General features: G+C 33.8%; 1 protein-coding gene across 2 annotated transcripts in view; it reads left to right on the forward strand.

Moving 5' to 3' along the window:
• Nucleotides 1-16,155, forward strand: part of Pdk1 (Phosphoinositide-dependent kinase 1) — a 355,658-nt gene that overhangs the window by 189,813 nt on the left and 149,690 nt on the right. For both annotated transcript variants that reach the window (XM_090398374.1, XM_090398375.1), the window contains one exon: nucleotides 502-570. In XM_090398374.1, coding sequence (XP_090254500.1) covers nucleotides 502-570 — 69 coding nt within the window. The remainder of the gene's footprint in view (nucleotides 1-501; nucleotides 571-16,155) is intronic.

Consider the following 16,155-nt stretch of genomic DNA (forward strand, 5'->3'; position numbering starts at 1 on the left):
ATAATCAAGTTTTATAAAATAATGATTTAAATTTTCTTTCTGTTCTTGTTAATAATTAATAATAATCAAAATTCGTTAAAATTAATAATTATTTTTGATTACATGAAGAACATATTCTAAATACAAGTAGTGAAAAAACTGATTGACTTTGTAGTATATAATAACCTTAAATTAATGAATTCTTTCTATAAACATAAAAAATTCAAAAATATTCTTGGGCAGCAAAACGATGGTAACCAATATTCGATTACTTATCTTAAATGAAAAGTCATCAAAGTTTTCTGTAGACGTTAGATTATACAGAGGATATGAAATAAATAGTGATCATTTCCTTGTTAAAATAAAATTAAAATTACCATCTAAAATTGGAATGTTAATAAATACATATTTATTAAAAAGATTGTTTATAAGATTGTGTGTGTGTGTGTATATATATATATATATTTTTTTTTTTTTTTTTTTTTTATTTTACTTTATTTATTTTCTTTTTTTTTTTTTCAGTTCTGATTTGTGGGCACTGGGATGCATAATATACCAGATGGTTTCAGGACTACCACCATTTCGTGCACCGTGCGTATATATTCTTATATTAAACATTTCTCTCCTGACTTCAAAATCTCTGTTTTGTTTCTGTAACTAAGTAATGTAAAATACTTTTGAGCAGAGTTTGAAAGCTTTATTTTCTGGTAAAAGGAATAGGTGAAGACTACCATTAATAATATATGATCTTAGATAGCACATATCCCCCACCATTCCATAAGCCATTCTTTTCTAGGATCCCATTATGTTCTATACACATCCTTTCTGACTTCAGAAACATATATACAGTATCTTTCTGTGCTATCTTTCATTCTTGTTAAGAACAAAATGATTATGATAATTTAGACACATGACGATATTTCTCTAAATCTACTCCCATTGGGGGATGCTTAAGGATCAAAGCTATATAACTGAGAGGAGACCTCCACATAGCCTTTAAAAGAATGCGGACAACCGATCAGGGTTTCCGACCTAATGTCCAGTCATCACCTTCTCATGGTGCACCCTGTTAGGTATCCACCTGGATACTGAACGAACAAAGATGGGCTGGCAATTTGGGGTTAGCCAATTAAATTGTATTTTTATTGTACAAAATTGTACAAAATAAAAAATGATGGTACAGCATGACAGAATTTCATGCCGGCTGGGGCATCACACGGTTAAACAAGGCCCCCGTTGTTTTCGTCAGGGAACCAGGACAAACAGCGAAAAGTCAGTTACTGGAAAAATCTTAAAACCCTCCCCAACTTGGCATCACCAGAGTTCATGATCGCTACTATCAACATAAGAAGCCTGAATGGCAAAGAAGTGAAGCTAGCTGAGGGTAAGTACCAGATCGACATAATAGGGGTGACTGAAACAAAAAAAGGCAAAACTTGGTTGAGATCTTTCTGAGCAATAAATACAAAATTTTATATTCAGGCAATGACAATCAAGGAAAAGAAGGAATAGCCATAGTATTCAACACAAAATACGAAGCTAATCTTCTTGAATGGCAGGCTGTCTCAAGTAGATTGATGTGGGCAAATATGAGAATGAGGAACTGGACAATGAGACTTATTTGTGCCTATGGTCCCACAGAAGGTTTTACTAAGGTAGAAGTGGAAGAATTTTTTGAGGCTTTAGAGAAAGCAACTGACACAATGAAAAAGGAAAAGTTGGTCCTTGTTGAGGATCTAAATAGTAGAGTAGGAAATGATTGTCAGATATACAAAATTATATTGGGAAAATTTGGAGAAAATCGCAAAGCTAATAATAATGGCAAATACCTGTTGGATTTTTTCTCAGGACATGGAGTTGTTATTCCTAACACAATGTTCTAACATAAAATGTGCTAAAATTCATTTTAGCACATTTTTAGTGCTATTGAAAAGAATAACATGTAAGAAAGTTTTAAAGTGAATAAAAGTTGAGCAGTTCTCAGATGTGAACTGTAGACTAAAATACACCAACATGATTGAAGAAAATATAAAAGAGTTTGAGAACAACACGAAACCTTAGAAATTCAGTGACAAGCCCTTAAGAAAACACTGATTGATTAAGCCAGAGAGGCATGTGGTGAGGTTGTCTTTAAGAATAGAAAAATCAGATCTCTATGGTGGACACAGGAAGTTAAAGAGACATTGAAAGAAAAGAATAAAGCATATCAAAAGGTCCTGGCAAATAAGTCAGCTTGTGCTCTTAGAGAATACAGAGACAAATGTAACAAAGCTAAACACTGTGTAAAACTAGCTAAACAAAAGTCATGGGAGGACTTTGGTAAGAACATAGAAAATAAATATCAAGAACGCAAGATATTCTGGAGGAAAGTGTGCTGTAAAGGAATTATAGATGATAAAAGTGACATGATAACAAGAGAAAAAGATATTCTTGAAGTATGGGGTAATTACTTTGAAAAATTGCTAAATGGAATAAGCAGTGATGATAGCACAGTGGTAAAAAAAACACTGACCAGGCATGCAATCAGGAATACATATCCATAATTGAAGTAGAAAAAGTTATCAAAAGCCTGAAATGTGGAAAGGCAGCAGGAATAGATGATATTTGACCAGAAATGCTCAAGTATGGAGGTATAAAAGTCTTTTAATGGCTGCACTATATAGTTCAGAAGGCCTGGACAGAGTATGAATTCCAGATGATTGGTTAGAGCTCTCATAATACCCATATATAAAAAGGGAAATAAAACTGAATGTAAGAATTACAGAGGTACTACTGAATGTTCCTAGTAATATATATGCAAGTATACTTGAGAAATGGTTGAGGATTGTGGAAGAGAAGCTTGGTGAAGAACAAGCTGGATTCAGGCCAAGCTGTCAGGATCAGATTTTCACTTTACGACAGATAGTTGAGAAATCAAGGGAATATAACAAAGATCTGTATTTAAGTTTTGTAGATCTGAAAAAGGCATATGACAAGGTCCAAGAGAGAAGCTATTCGAAACACTACAGTTATATGGTCTTAATGTGGCATTATATCAAGGAATGCTTAGTCTTTATTTGAGTTGTAAGTCAGCAGTTAGAGTTTTATTAAGTACAGGAAGGTGGTTTAATGTTAAATCTTGTGTCAGACAAGGATGTACATTATTCCCTCTGTTATTCATTATCTATATGGATCACATTATGAAGGAAAGTGGTATTAAACCTGATATCAAAATTTGAGATGTTAATCTCAGGTCTATGCTTTATGCGGATGATGTTATACTTCTAATAAATCCGCTACAAGTCTGCAAGATTCCCTGACTAAACTGAATAACTGTTGTAATAGATATGCTATGAAGTTCAGCATTAAAAAGACAAAGACAATGAAAATAGGTAGAATTGTTGAAAATGTCAACTGTGTTGTGAACAGGGAACCTGTGGAACAAGTAAAACATGTCAGCTACTTAGTCACAATTTTTAGTGAAGATGGTAAATTAAATATGGAGATAGACAACAGAATCAACAAAGCTGATATGGTAGGAAGTCAGTTGAATAAATTCATATGGAATTAGAGAGAAATTAATCGGAACACCTAAATTAGCTCTATACAAGACAGTGCTCAAACCAGTTTTAACTTATGGATCTGAGAGCTGGGTTAGAAGTAAAACACTTCACCGAAGACTAGAGACCACAGATATTAGAGTCCTGAGAAAGGTTAGATGTGGGAACAGATGGCATCAATGGCAATATCATATTAAAAACGAGTATATTAGGAAAGAACTTGACATTGTCAGCATCCAGGAATGCATTAGCTGAGCTAATCTCAGGTGGTATGGTCAGTTAAACAGAATTGGCAAGGAAATATTAGCCAAACAAGTGTTCTCTGCCAGTTTGGCAGGAAAACGACCCAGAGGAAGACCAAGACATAGGTGAATTGGTACAGTAAAAAGTGCCTTAGAAGATAGAAATATAAGACTGATAATGTTGGAGTCTTGACAGATAATAGACTGATTTCGAGGAAAATTGTAGGTAGGGAGTTAGTAATGATGTAATTTTTCATGTAGTACTATCATATCCTGTACACCCTTGAGGGTAATTATCAGGAATTTGATTATGATGATATAGCATATGTGAAATGTTTTTCCAAAAACTCATAAACTAATCTAATTCACCTTAGTTATAGACTGCATGCTCTACCTTTTCATATTACAGCCAGAGTTTTTCATTTAAAATTTTCTCCCAATATTATTGATAAGGAGACAATTGTGACATTGTGTAAAAAAAAATAATGAAATGACCAGTTAGAACTGGTACAAAAATCTATTAGAAAACTGCATATAATATTTTTCTGATGGTTTTCTAGAGTATACATGATATTCTCAGATGGAATTGTTCATGAAGCTTATTGAGGCCAGTTAAATTTATTCAGTTTTGACAGTTTAATAATAAACAGACCTTTCTCTTACCATTCCTTAAGCCATTCTTTTCTGGGTTCCTATTATGTTCTATACACATTCTTTCTGACTTCAGAAACATGTATACACTATCTTTCTGTGCTATCTTTCATTCTTGTTAAGAACAAAATGATTATGATAATTTAGTCACATGACGATATTGCTCTAAATGTACTCCCATTGAAAATTTACTTATATCTGGATTTGACTTGGGCATACACAGAGCACAAAAACAGCCATCATAAGTCACCTGAATACAATTTTAAATTGCTTCCTATATAAATAGTCTAAAATTGTAATGGACAAAAAACTGACATCCAGTCATTGTGTTTAGTGTCTGCAGCCATTGGACTGAATACGGTCTTAAAATAACTCCCAAATATTTGATAAATTAATTCAATCCTATTTGTTGAGGCTTGTGGAGTGTTCCATTAATCATGCCATTTCCAAAAATATTCTCAAGTTTGGAATATCATGTTTTTCTTCACTTCAGTCCTGTATGAAGAGGAGTTGGATGTGTGGCATGGTAGTTGTGACTTGCATTATAAAAGGTTGATTGATTGGTAGAGCCTCTGCTACTAATGGCTCATGCAAAAAAGTTAAGCAAGTTTGAGAGCGGTTAGTAGTTGGAAGGGGTTAATTCGTTGAATGCTGTTGCACACTCTTCCTCAATGAGTCTATGGGCTCCCTGGAGGTGTCGCATAATAATAATAATAATGATGGTAGTATATGCATTTTATATAGTCTTCAAGTTAGATGCTAACTGTTCTTGTTGTTTGTCCATGATAAGCTAAGCTGGATAGTAGTCTCAGGGTGCTTTATATGTGTCATAAGATGAAGTATGTCCTTAAGGAAAGTGATAGGAGTTGCTAGTTTGTAGAATTTAAAAAGTGAAGATTTTATTTTTTTGTTACTGTTATTGATACCAAGCTTCTGTGATGTCAACAGATCCACTATATGCGAGAGGTCTTATTCAAATTGCATAAAATAAAGATGCCAAAAAATTATATTCTTGGTTTAATCCTTTATCCAAGTGTAAGCAAACAGAGTTTGCACGTGAAGTAACTTCACAAATGGGCAACTCATATATAGAGGCTAATGACTTTACATCATTTGCCTTAGAATCCCATAATGCAAAGCACATATCCTTACAGATATGTATAATGCTATGCATTATGAGACGGGTCTACCTTTTTCGACCTTTATTGATGTATGTTTAAGTGCAGGAATACCTCTACGAAAACTCATGCAGTCCCTCGGATTACCAAACAATGGGTGACCAAAAGTATCATTTAACTCAGCAGTAGTTCCACTCAGTGACAGGCTCACCCTACCACTGAGAAGAACCCTCAGCTGTGGCTCTGCCCAGTGGCAGGCTTTGGTACCCCACCACTGAGCAGAGCCACTCATATCTCAGGAAAAGCAACCACTTCAGCTCATGGGAGCCAGAACTTTTATTGAGATCTCATGAGTGGGAGCAAGACCTACAAGTGATACCAACGTTGAAGTAATACAGAAGTCATATTTCCATATACAAGTAGCCAAAAGGTATCACACCTTATTACTAAAATACTCTGGATAAGAGATATGTTGAAAGTTTTTCCAGTTGTTATATTACAAATTAAAGATGCCAAGAAGTTATGTGATTGGTTTAATCCTTTATCCAAGTGTAAGCAAAGTTTGCACATGAAGTAGTACCCTTCCCATAATGCATAGCATTATAGATATCTGTAAGGATATGTGCTTTGCATTATGGGCTACTAAGGCAAGAGATCTGAAGTCATTAGCCTCTATATACGAGTTGCCCAGTCGTGAAGTTACTTCATGTGCAAACTTTGTTTGCTTACACTTGGATAAAGGATTAAACCAAGAATAGAATTTCTTGGCATCTTTAATTTATATTCAAATAGCAATATATCTCGTCATCATCAAATTCCTAAAATACTCTCAGGTGGTGTACAGGATCTTATGATAGTACTACATGAAAAGTTACACAATGTCTTCTTTACTCCTACTCCTACAATATTATTTATTAAATATACTTCCAAATATTTCAGTTTGAAACTAACAAACTATCAGCAGTTGCCGGAACAAATATGGTCTTGTTAAAAAGTAACATTTTTTTACAAGGTAGAATGCGAAAATTGAATTATTCAAAACAATATGAGCCACGTGATGTTAAATTGCTGATTGCGTTATCTTCACCGAAACTTGTGAAAAGGTTAATCGTAAAAGTGATTATAAAATAATTATATAATTTATATTATCATCCAAGAAAAAAAAATTAATTTATAATATCATACTAAACAGATATATTAAATAGGTGTTGTATCCAGTGGATGCTTCTATCTTTGTAAATATCATTGTTGGCCTTAATTAAAAAATAAAATAATGTGTTATTCGGATCAAACGTTCCCATATTTTTGAGAAGGATAGTCAGTCAATCCAATACAAGTTAGGCTGGTGAAGTAAGGCGAAGGTGCACTCTTTGAATAGGCATTCGAATTTATATCAACAATTCGATTGGCTAGAACTAATTGTTCAACTCCCCATCAGTTACAGGAACAACCCTCTACTATCAAACAGTATATGAAACTAAATGGCTTCTCCAAAAGAACTACACAATGTCTTCTTTACTCCTACACACCCAACCAAAATAACAAAGAATCAATACATCGAGTTCTAATCTCATACATCTCCAGCATTTCAGAGCCTATTTCAAGAATTCTGAGGAAATATGATTTAGTAGTTACTTATATTCCCATTAATAAACAATGCACGTATTTTCCATTGTCTAAAGATAAACTCTCAACTATGTCTCTTCCTGGTGTATATCAGGTTCCATGTGACTGTCAGCTTTCCTAATTTGGACAAACCGGATGCTCAATCTATCTTATATTCTTATTCTTCACAACAAATCCGATATGTCTGGATTGGCACCACACGGATTACAGACAGACCCCAACATTCTGTGGTCTATAATTCATCTTCTACACAGATGTCAATATAAATTCGAACACCTATTCAAACAGAGTGCTGAGGCCATGCTTCACCACTCTAACTTGAATCAGAATGACTGCCTATCCTTGTCAAAAATATGGGAAAGTTTGATCTGAATAACACATTATTATTATTATTATTATTATTATTATTATTATTATTATTAAAATTAAGGCCAATAATGATATATACAAAGATAGAAGATCCTAAGAATCCACTGGATATGACATCTGTCTAATGATCTGTTTAGTATGCTATTATAAATAATTTTTTTTTTTTTGATGATAATATAAATTGTATAATTATTTTATAATCACTTTTATGATTAACCTTTTCTTCAGTGGAGCATAACGCTATTAGCGATTTAACATCACTTGGCTCGTACTATTTTGAATAATAAATTGCTTGCATTCTACCTTGTAAAAAAATGTTGTTCAGGCCACTGATGATAGTTTGTTAGTTTCAAACCGAAATATTTGACAGTATATTTAATAAATAATACTTTTCCTTGTGTTTGCGTGTAGATAATTTATAGAAAAGTTACATGATTGCAGACTTCCTATCAGATTATCCTCCAGATTAGCCTATTATCTGTCAACATTACAATATTATCAGATCTTATATTTCTGTCTTCTAAGGCACTTTTTACTGTATCAGTCCACCTGCATCTTGATCTTCCTCTGAGTCTTTTTCCAGCCATCCTGGCAAAGAAATCTTGTTTAGTTAATCTTTTCTTTCTGTGCTCTAGCATAGATAATTGACTTCTCTGGCAAATTCCAGAATAAATTGGAATAAATCTCCCCAGCCCAGTATGTCAGTATTTTAACGATACTATATTTTGGGGCAGGTGATAATCTGACTGTTGATGCAAGTATCTTCCAGTGTGTGTTTGTTTTTTATAAATAAAAAAATATAGTAGTCCATTTGAAAGCTGACTAATATTTTTTTCTTTTAGCGTTGCACGGTGATCAGCATTCATTTTAGAAATTATGGACTTTACACCCATGTTATAAATACCTCTTAATTTCCCGACGTTTTGATCTTCATATTAAGATCATCATCTGGAGTATATACAAATATACAAGGACAAGCTGAGTTAAATTACACAGTAAGCTAAAGAAACAATGATTTGATCACCGGTTATTCTACTGGCATGACCTCTAGTGAAAAAAAAAAAAATTACAATTTAATTAATTATTTAGAAACTACATCAAAGCTAAATTCTAGAGTAATTATTTGGACAATGGATCAAGTGTTAACTAATAAATATTTATTAAACCTACTAGTTTCACCAAACGTTAGCTGTTGGCATCTTCAGGGTACAAGCACTTAGGTTAAAAAACATTACACAAATATGAATACCTGTAAAATTCTAACATTTATATTTACAAACTAAAATAGCATTGAACGTGAGTGATACACGTATCGCGTGTACATGATTAACTAGTTGTTGCTAAGGAACGTTCTGTAGTTTGCATTGAAGTTCATTTCCTGTGTGTTAAGAGGTCTAATTAGAGTTTTTCCATATCTCTGGGAGTTCCTGGTTCCTGTTAAGGTTATCAATAGAGCGAGCGACTGTAGCTGCTTCTTTAAACATTCGGGAGTGGTAGTCTTCTTCTATGTAAGGGGAACAACTTTTATCCCACTCAATGACATAGTTAGTTATAGAAAATCGAGATGACAGGCCTGATATGTCTAATAAATATTTATTAGTTAACACTTGATCCATTGTCCAAATAATTACTCTAGTTAGATGATCAAGAAAATAAACATTCATTATGAAAACTAAATTCTATTTAAGATAACATGAGAAAAACATTCTCTCTTATAGATAGTCTTTTTTCAGTAACAATAATGTCCTATTTTTAACATTACAATTGTTATTTTAGATTTAGGATTCTAGATTATCTATTTATAGTTAACTCTTATTTTAGTTCTAGCACATATTCTACCCACAGAATGTGGGTAGAATATGTGCCTTCCATATGCTTGGGATTTTTAGACCATCATTATTGTTCAGATTGGGGTGGTTGATAAGAATCTCACAGGCTTCCTTAAATTTGCGTTCATACCATGTTTTGGTGTGATGTAAACAACTGGTGCTTTTCCAGTCAATTCTGTGTAAAGTGTTCAAGGCATGATCAGAAAGACCAGCTTCAGGAATTGTGCATCCTGTTTCCGCTATATATTGTATATTACAGGTGCAATAAATACAGTATACTCCAGGGTGGGCCAGTGGAGGGAACGGGTCTTTGGATGAGTTGAGTAAGCGTTTTAATTTTCCAGGAGGTTTAAAAGTGGCTTTGAGGTTGTATTTTTGTAGTATTTTGTTTATTTTATCTGATATCCCTTTAATGTAAGGAATGGTTATAGTGTTATTGTAGTCTGGTTTATCTTTGTTTTTTATTGAGGTCTTGTAGAGAATTTTGTTAATAGTGTTTTGGCTGTAACCATTTTTTAGAAAAGTATTGCTGATAACTTTAAATTCGTCTTTCAGCACATGTTCATTGGAGCAGATCTTCAAAGCCCTGTTTTTTAGAGTATTAATGACACCTAAAAAGGTTTAAGACAATATGCAAATTTGAAACCAATCTGAGAATATTAATAATGAATAATATGTTCAAAATATATAATTAAATAAAGTAGCAAAGATAAAATTATTTAGCAATCGTAAGCTGTATAGTGGGGGGAGTTCTGGTTTTGTGCATCAAACAGGACTAAGACATTGCTACATAATAGGAAACATTTCTTTTGCTTTTCAAAACATATTTCTTGTTATTTTTATTTAATTTATTTTTAAGTATAATCTATGAACACATGAATCTGAAAGAGAAATTTCAGGTTTTTTATTAAAAAAAGAGAAAACATTTTCATTATTACATGAATACCGCTTTACTGGTTTAATTAATTACAAATTTTCATGTTAGCAAGCAGATTCTTATTCAAATGATAGTTTAAAGACTGAGAAACTTATTTACTGCTGTGCCCTCAATTAGAGGAGGTATTAGTTCCCTAGTTCATTAATAAAAGCATGTTGACCATGTCCAGCAAGGCCATCACCCAAATTGTATAATGTGAACAGGGGGAAGAAACTAGAGACCCCACTCTGAAGATGAAACATTGCAGAAGCCACTGCCTCCAGTAAGTAAGGTAGTAGTATTTCACCCACCATCTGAAGATCTAGTTAGGATCTAGAAAGATACTTCAAAAGGCTACATCGTGGACAGGTAGAGTGGACTGCAGGGGGGGGGAGACTATACTGTGCATCACGAGCCCATTAATGGCCAAAATTATTTACTAGAATGATTTGAACTTATGATGAAATGGATAGCAGGGTGTTTTAAGGATTTTGTGTTCCTCCACTGCTATGGATAGCGTTATAGAGCTATGCTCCTCCTGAATTGGACTAGCCCCCCCCCCCATCACAATACCAATAAAAATGAACATTGAACATAATTCTGATATTCTAGATAATTGTTATCTCTGCTACTGTGGTTCTATGGAAACCACACAATTAAATATCAACATGATAATTCAACGTATCATAATGCAGAAACTGTGGTGGCATGATTTGAAGAAATGATAGTGAAAAGATATGTCTGCACGGTTAGCCTAGTGGCTGTGCACTTCGCAACCATATGCCTGGGGAAGGAGTATCCTAGGTTCGATTCCCGTCAGTGACGTGAAGAGCTGAAGGATCTTCCCCAGCCATAGCCAAGTTAAGCCGGTCTTGGGATTGGACAGTAGGGTTTTTTCCCCAGTTTATCCTGGGGTTTTTCATCTCACAAAGCAGGCAAACCGGCCTTGAGAGCTCAACACTACGGACATAGGATACGTCACGGCATAGGGCTGACCACCTTATCCTGTGAACGGTTTGGGGTCCAATGATCAATAAACCCTCGACACTGCAAGGTAAAAGAGGGAAATAGGAAGATGAGATGATGAGTTTTTGTGTTGGGTGGTTGGTAGAAGTTTATGTGTATATATCAGTATGTGTCAGTTTCCAGTAAACAGTGAAGGAAAGGCTGCCAGAAGGAATACGTGTGACATGTATATCTAGAAATGGAAGTGTGTTCTGTTTTTCAATCTCAATTGTGAACTGTATGTGTTTGTGTTGTTTGTTTAGGTGGTTAAGGAAAATGACTAGTGTCTGGCGGCCATAGAACCAGATCGCAAAACATCGTCAATGTATCTAAGCCAGACTTTGGGTTTTAAAGGAGAGGAATCTAGAACATGTTGCTCAAAATGTTCCATATAAAAGTTAGCAATAGTGGGGGGGGTGGATAATGGGGAGCCCATGGCTGTGCCTTCTTTTTGTAGGCAGAAAGCGTTTTGCCATACAAAATAACCAGAACGTAATACATATGTAAAGAGCGCCGTGATATCTGGAGGGAATAAGTTCTGTAAAAGAAGGATTGTGTCATTGATTGGGACATTCGTAAAGAGAGCAGAGATGTCAAAACTGACTAATAAATCATCTTTTTCTAATGTAATGTCTTTGATTATGTTTATTAAGTGTTGTGTGTTTCTGATATAGGAGGGGGAATGACCTACCAACTCCTTGAGTGTTGCCGCTAATTTCTTGGCTAGGTGATATTTCATGCTATCTATCCAAAGCTTCAACTATCGGCTGGACTGGTGTATTTTGTTTGTGTATATTTGGTAGACCGTAAATTCTTGGGGAACAAGCATAGTGCAGAAGTAGTTTTTGACTGTATCTTCAGGCCATGTAGTAATAGATTTAAGTAGTTTCTCTGTTTTCTTTTTTATTGTATTGGTTGGGTCGTAGTTAACACGTTGGTATGTGCTATTGTCCAAGACTAGCAGATTCATATTTTTTTAAATAAGCGGTTCTGTTTAGAATAACGGTGGCACTTCATTTATTGTCTCTTATTATTACGATGTTGGGATTTGATTTTAATGATTTCACCATCATTAATTCATGTTTCATTAAGTTACTTGTTATTGTTTTCTTATGATTTATATTTAAAATGTTGGCGGTTTCTAAATATATTTTGTCTGCTATGTTATTTGAGATGAATCTTAAGACTCTTTCATTATTACAAATAAAATCCAGTTTGTTCATCGATCTGGGTGCAATGGCAAAATTTAGACCTTTGCTGAGTAGCGAGAGTTCATCTTTGTTTAAGGCGTGGTTGGATAGGTTGACTATGTTACTGTTACCTGCCGGCGATTGGTGGCTCCTGTTGCTTCTTGCTTCTGGTTGGCTGTTAATGTTCACTGTGGAGAAATTCGATATGTCCATTAGTTTTGTGGATCTTTTAGTCTATGAAATTTTGGATATGAGATTTTCTTTCTTATGTTGAATTTTTTCTTGACAATTATTCATAAGACTATTACACTTTTTTATAAAATCTTTATCAAGTAGCTTTATTTTTATCCTCCTACATGTTTCGCCAATCTGTTTCTATTGGCATCCTCAGGGAATACAAATCAGTAAGCACAAAATGAAGGTTACAGACTAGGTTATAACCGATGGTTCTGAATCATACAAAAATTGGTATTGTGCGTGACAATGTGCGTGTCTCGTTAACATGATTTATTCGTGATGACTCATGACGTAATTGTTATGAAAGTTCATTTCTTTGATATTTAATGATCTGATAAAAGTTTTCCAAATTTCTGGTAAAATTAGACCTTGATTCTTGTTTAGGTTTTCAGTTTTACGGACGACTGTAGCTGCTTCTTTAAAGGTTCTTGAATGGTAGTTATCTTCTATGTATGGCATAAGGCTCTTATCCCACTCAATGTGATGGTTAGTAGAGGCAAAGTGGCATGAAAGGCCTGAAATGTCTTGTCTGTTATTTCTGACATATCCTATGTGTTCTTTCTTTCTCGTTTCGAAGCTTCTAGATGTCTGACCTACGTAACTAATACCACATGAGCAAGGAATATTATATACTCCAGAGTATTTGTAGAATGGGTGAGGATCTTTCGGTGATCTTAAAAATTTCCGAATAGTATTGATTGGTTTGAATGCCACTCTGATCTTGTATGGTTTTAAAAGGTTAGCTAATTTTTTGGAAATGTTGTTGACAAAAGGAATTGTAATTGTACTAATGTATTGGACGTCATCACATTGTCAATGTGGTATATCAGTAAATAGAATCTTGTTATAGAGTCTTTTAGGGTAACCATTTAAAGAAAGTTCTCTGGATATTGTGGTTAATTCCGTTAGTAGGTCATCCTTGTCTGTCGTATACTGTGTAGCTCTTTTCTTGAGACTATGGATAATGCTAAGTTTCTGAGCTATGTGATGAACTGAGTTGAAATGGATATAACGTCCAGTATTTGTAGGTTTTCTGTATACAGATAGGTTGATACTATTATTGGATTGTTTCTTTATTAAAATGTCAAGGAATGGCAGTTTTTTATCTTTTTCCATTTACAGACAAGACATTTCAGGCCTTTCATGCCACTTTGCCTCTACTAACCATCACATTGAGTGGGATAAGAGCCTGATGCCATACATAGAAGATAACTACCATTCAAGAACCTTTAAAGAAGCAGCTACAGTCGTCCGTAAAACTGAAAACCTAAACAAGAATCAAGGTCTAATTTTACCAGAAATTTGGAAAACTTTTATCAGATCATTAAATATCAAAGAAATGAACTTTCATAACAATTACGTCATGAGTCATCACGAATAAATCACGTTAACGAGACACGCACATTGTCACACACAATACGAATTTTTGTATGATTCAGAACCATCAGTTATAACCTAGTCTGTAACCTTCATTTTGTGCTTACTGATTTGTATTCCCTGAGGATGCCAATAGAAACAGATTGGCGAAACATGTAGGAGGATAAAAATAAAGCTACTTGATAAAGATTTTATAAAAAAGTGTAATAGTCTTATTTTCTTTCTTAGTTTGAAGGATATAGTTCGCCGTGTTGTCCGTAATCTTTTTGAGATAATCCGAATATCTGTGTTCAAGTAACTTGAAAGTTCAGATTTTTCATTTTTTACCTGGTTTTGAGTAACAGCCAAGTTTTTTTCTCGTAGCCTGGATCTGTTCTCTGAGTAACGCTTTCTCCATGCGGTATATTCATTGTGCCTTTGTTGAGGTAAATTTTCTCTTTAGTTTGATTCAATTCGGAATGATATTGCTGTTCCTACACCGTTTTAAAAAAGCCAGTTTGATTGATCAAACAAGAAACATGAATCTTCAGCTTACTGTATTGATTGCATCACTTGTGGGTCGAATCTCCATGAATTATCAAAATCCTTTCTTTTAGTGTTGTACGGTGATTAGCATTCATTTTAGAAATTATGGACTTTACAACTGTGTTATAAATAATTCTCTTAATTTTTTTTTATAATCTTTAGATAATCCAGAATCCTAAAACAATTGTAGTGTTAAAAATAGGGCACCACTGTTTCTGAAAGAAGACTATCTATAAGAAAGAATGTTTTTCTCATGTTATCTTAAATTGAATTTAGCTTTGATGTCCTTTCTAAATAATTAATTAAATTGTATTTTTTTTTTCCACTAGAGGTCATGCCAGTAGAATAACTGGTGATCAAATCATTGTTTCTCTAGCTTACTGTGTGTAATGTAACTCAACTTGTCCTTGTATATTTGTATATACTCCAGACGATATCTTAATATGAAGATCGAAACGTCGGGAAATTAAAAGAGTTATTTATAACAGTTGTAAAGTCAATAATTTCTAAAATGAAGACTAATATTTTTAGCTAGGACAGATAGTCATTGGATTCTTTTTTTTTGTATTGTGAAGTGGATTGTAATTTTCTTTGTACCACTTCACTATGTGGTCTTTTTTTTTTTTTATTGAATTCATCCACTGTAGAGAATACTAGTATGTTTTTTTGTTCATTTATCATTCATTTTATAAATGTAACTAAATAATAATAATATTCTGCTGTTCTGCTCTGTTTTCTGTTTGTCCCTTTTCTGTGTTCAGCTGTATTTATCATTCCTTACTACTAACCTTTTCTAACTATCCTGCCCTGAAACTCTTCCTGTAACAATTTCTTTTGAAAGTCATATCATTGTATATTTATTAATAATCCATCACTCAGATCCATAGAAATATGTTGGTTTAATATTCTTAATTACATTTTCAGAATAATCATGTTACTGCTCATAATTGCTTCATTCCAAAAAAAAATCAGAGGGTGGAAGTTCAGATATCAGCCATATTTACTGCTTAAAGACCTATTAGCTGATTAATGACTGATTTCTTAGCCATCACCACTCGTATCCCATTGGACACAAACTATGGAAATGTTTGGAGAAACACTTGGTTGCTCTTGACATTTCCATGATATACATTTGATATGACACACACACAGGCCTGGTTGGCCCTCGTTGTTAACATATTTCATCTCTTACCAAGAGGCCACAGATTTCAATCCTGCCATGGGCATGATGTTTGATTTTGGAAGATGAATTTCATTGCCCACTAATAAGGTCCACTACTTTGCATATTGGAGACTTGAAGAGATGAAAAAAAGTTCTGCATTTGAAGCAAGGTTTTGGAATATATAAAAATGCAAAAAAAAAAAAAAAATAATAATAATAATAGCATTTTAATCCTTAATAATAAGGATTTTAAATAATAAAAAAAAGCACTGTACTAATACGTTTACAACCTTTCATGAATGGAAGTAAAAAAAAATAAAATAAAAGTCATGCTTTATAATTGCCTTTGCTAATTTCCTCTCTGGTCATTCACAGTAGAATAGCTTCTTC

Source organism: Typopeltis vanoorti, chromosome 9 (genome assembly GCF_054136105.1).
Source record: "Typopeltis vanoorti isolate ZY-2024b chromosome 9, IOZ_Tvanoo_1.0, whole genome shotgun sequence".
Classification (NCBI taxonomy): domain Eukaryota; kingdom Metazoa; phylum Arthropoda; class Arachnida; order Uropygi; family Thelyphonidae; genus Typopeltis; species Typopeltis vanoorti.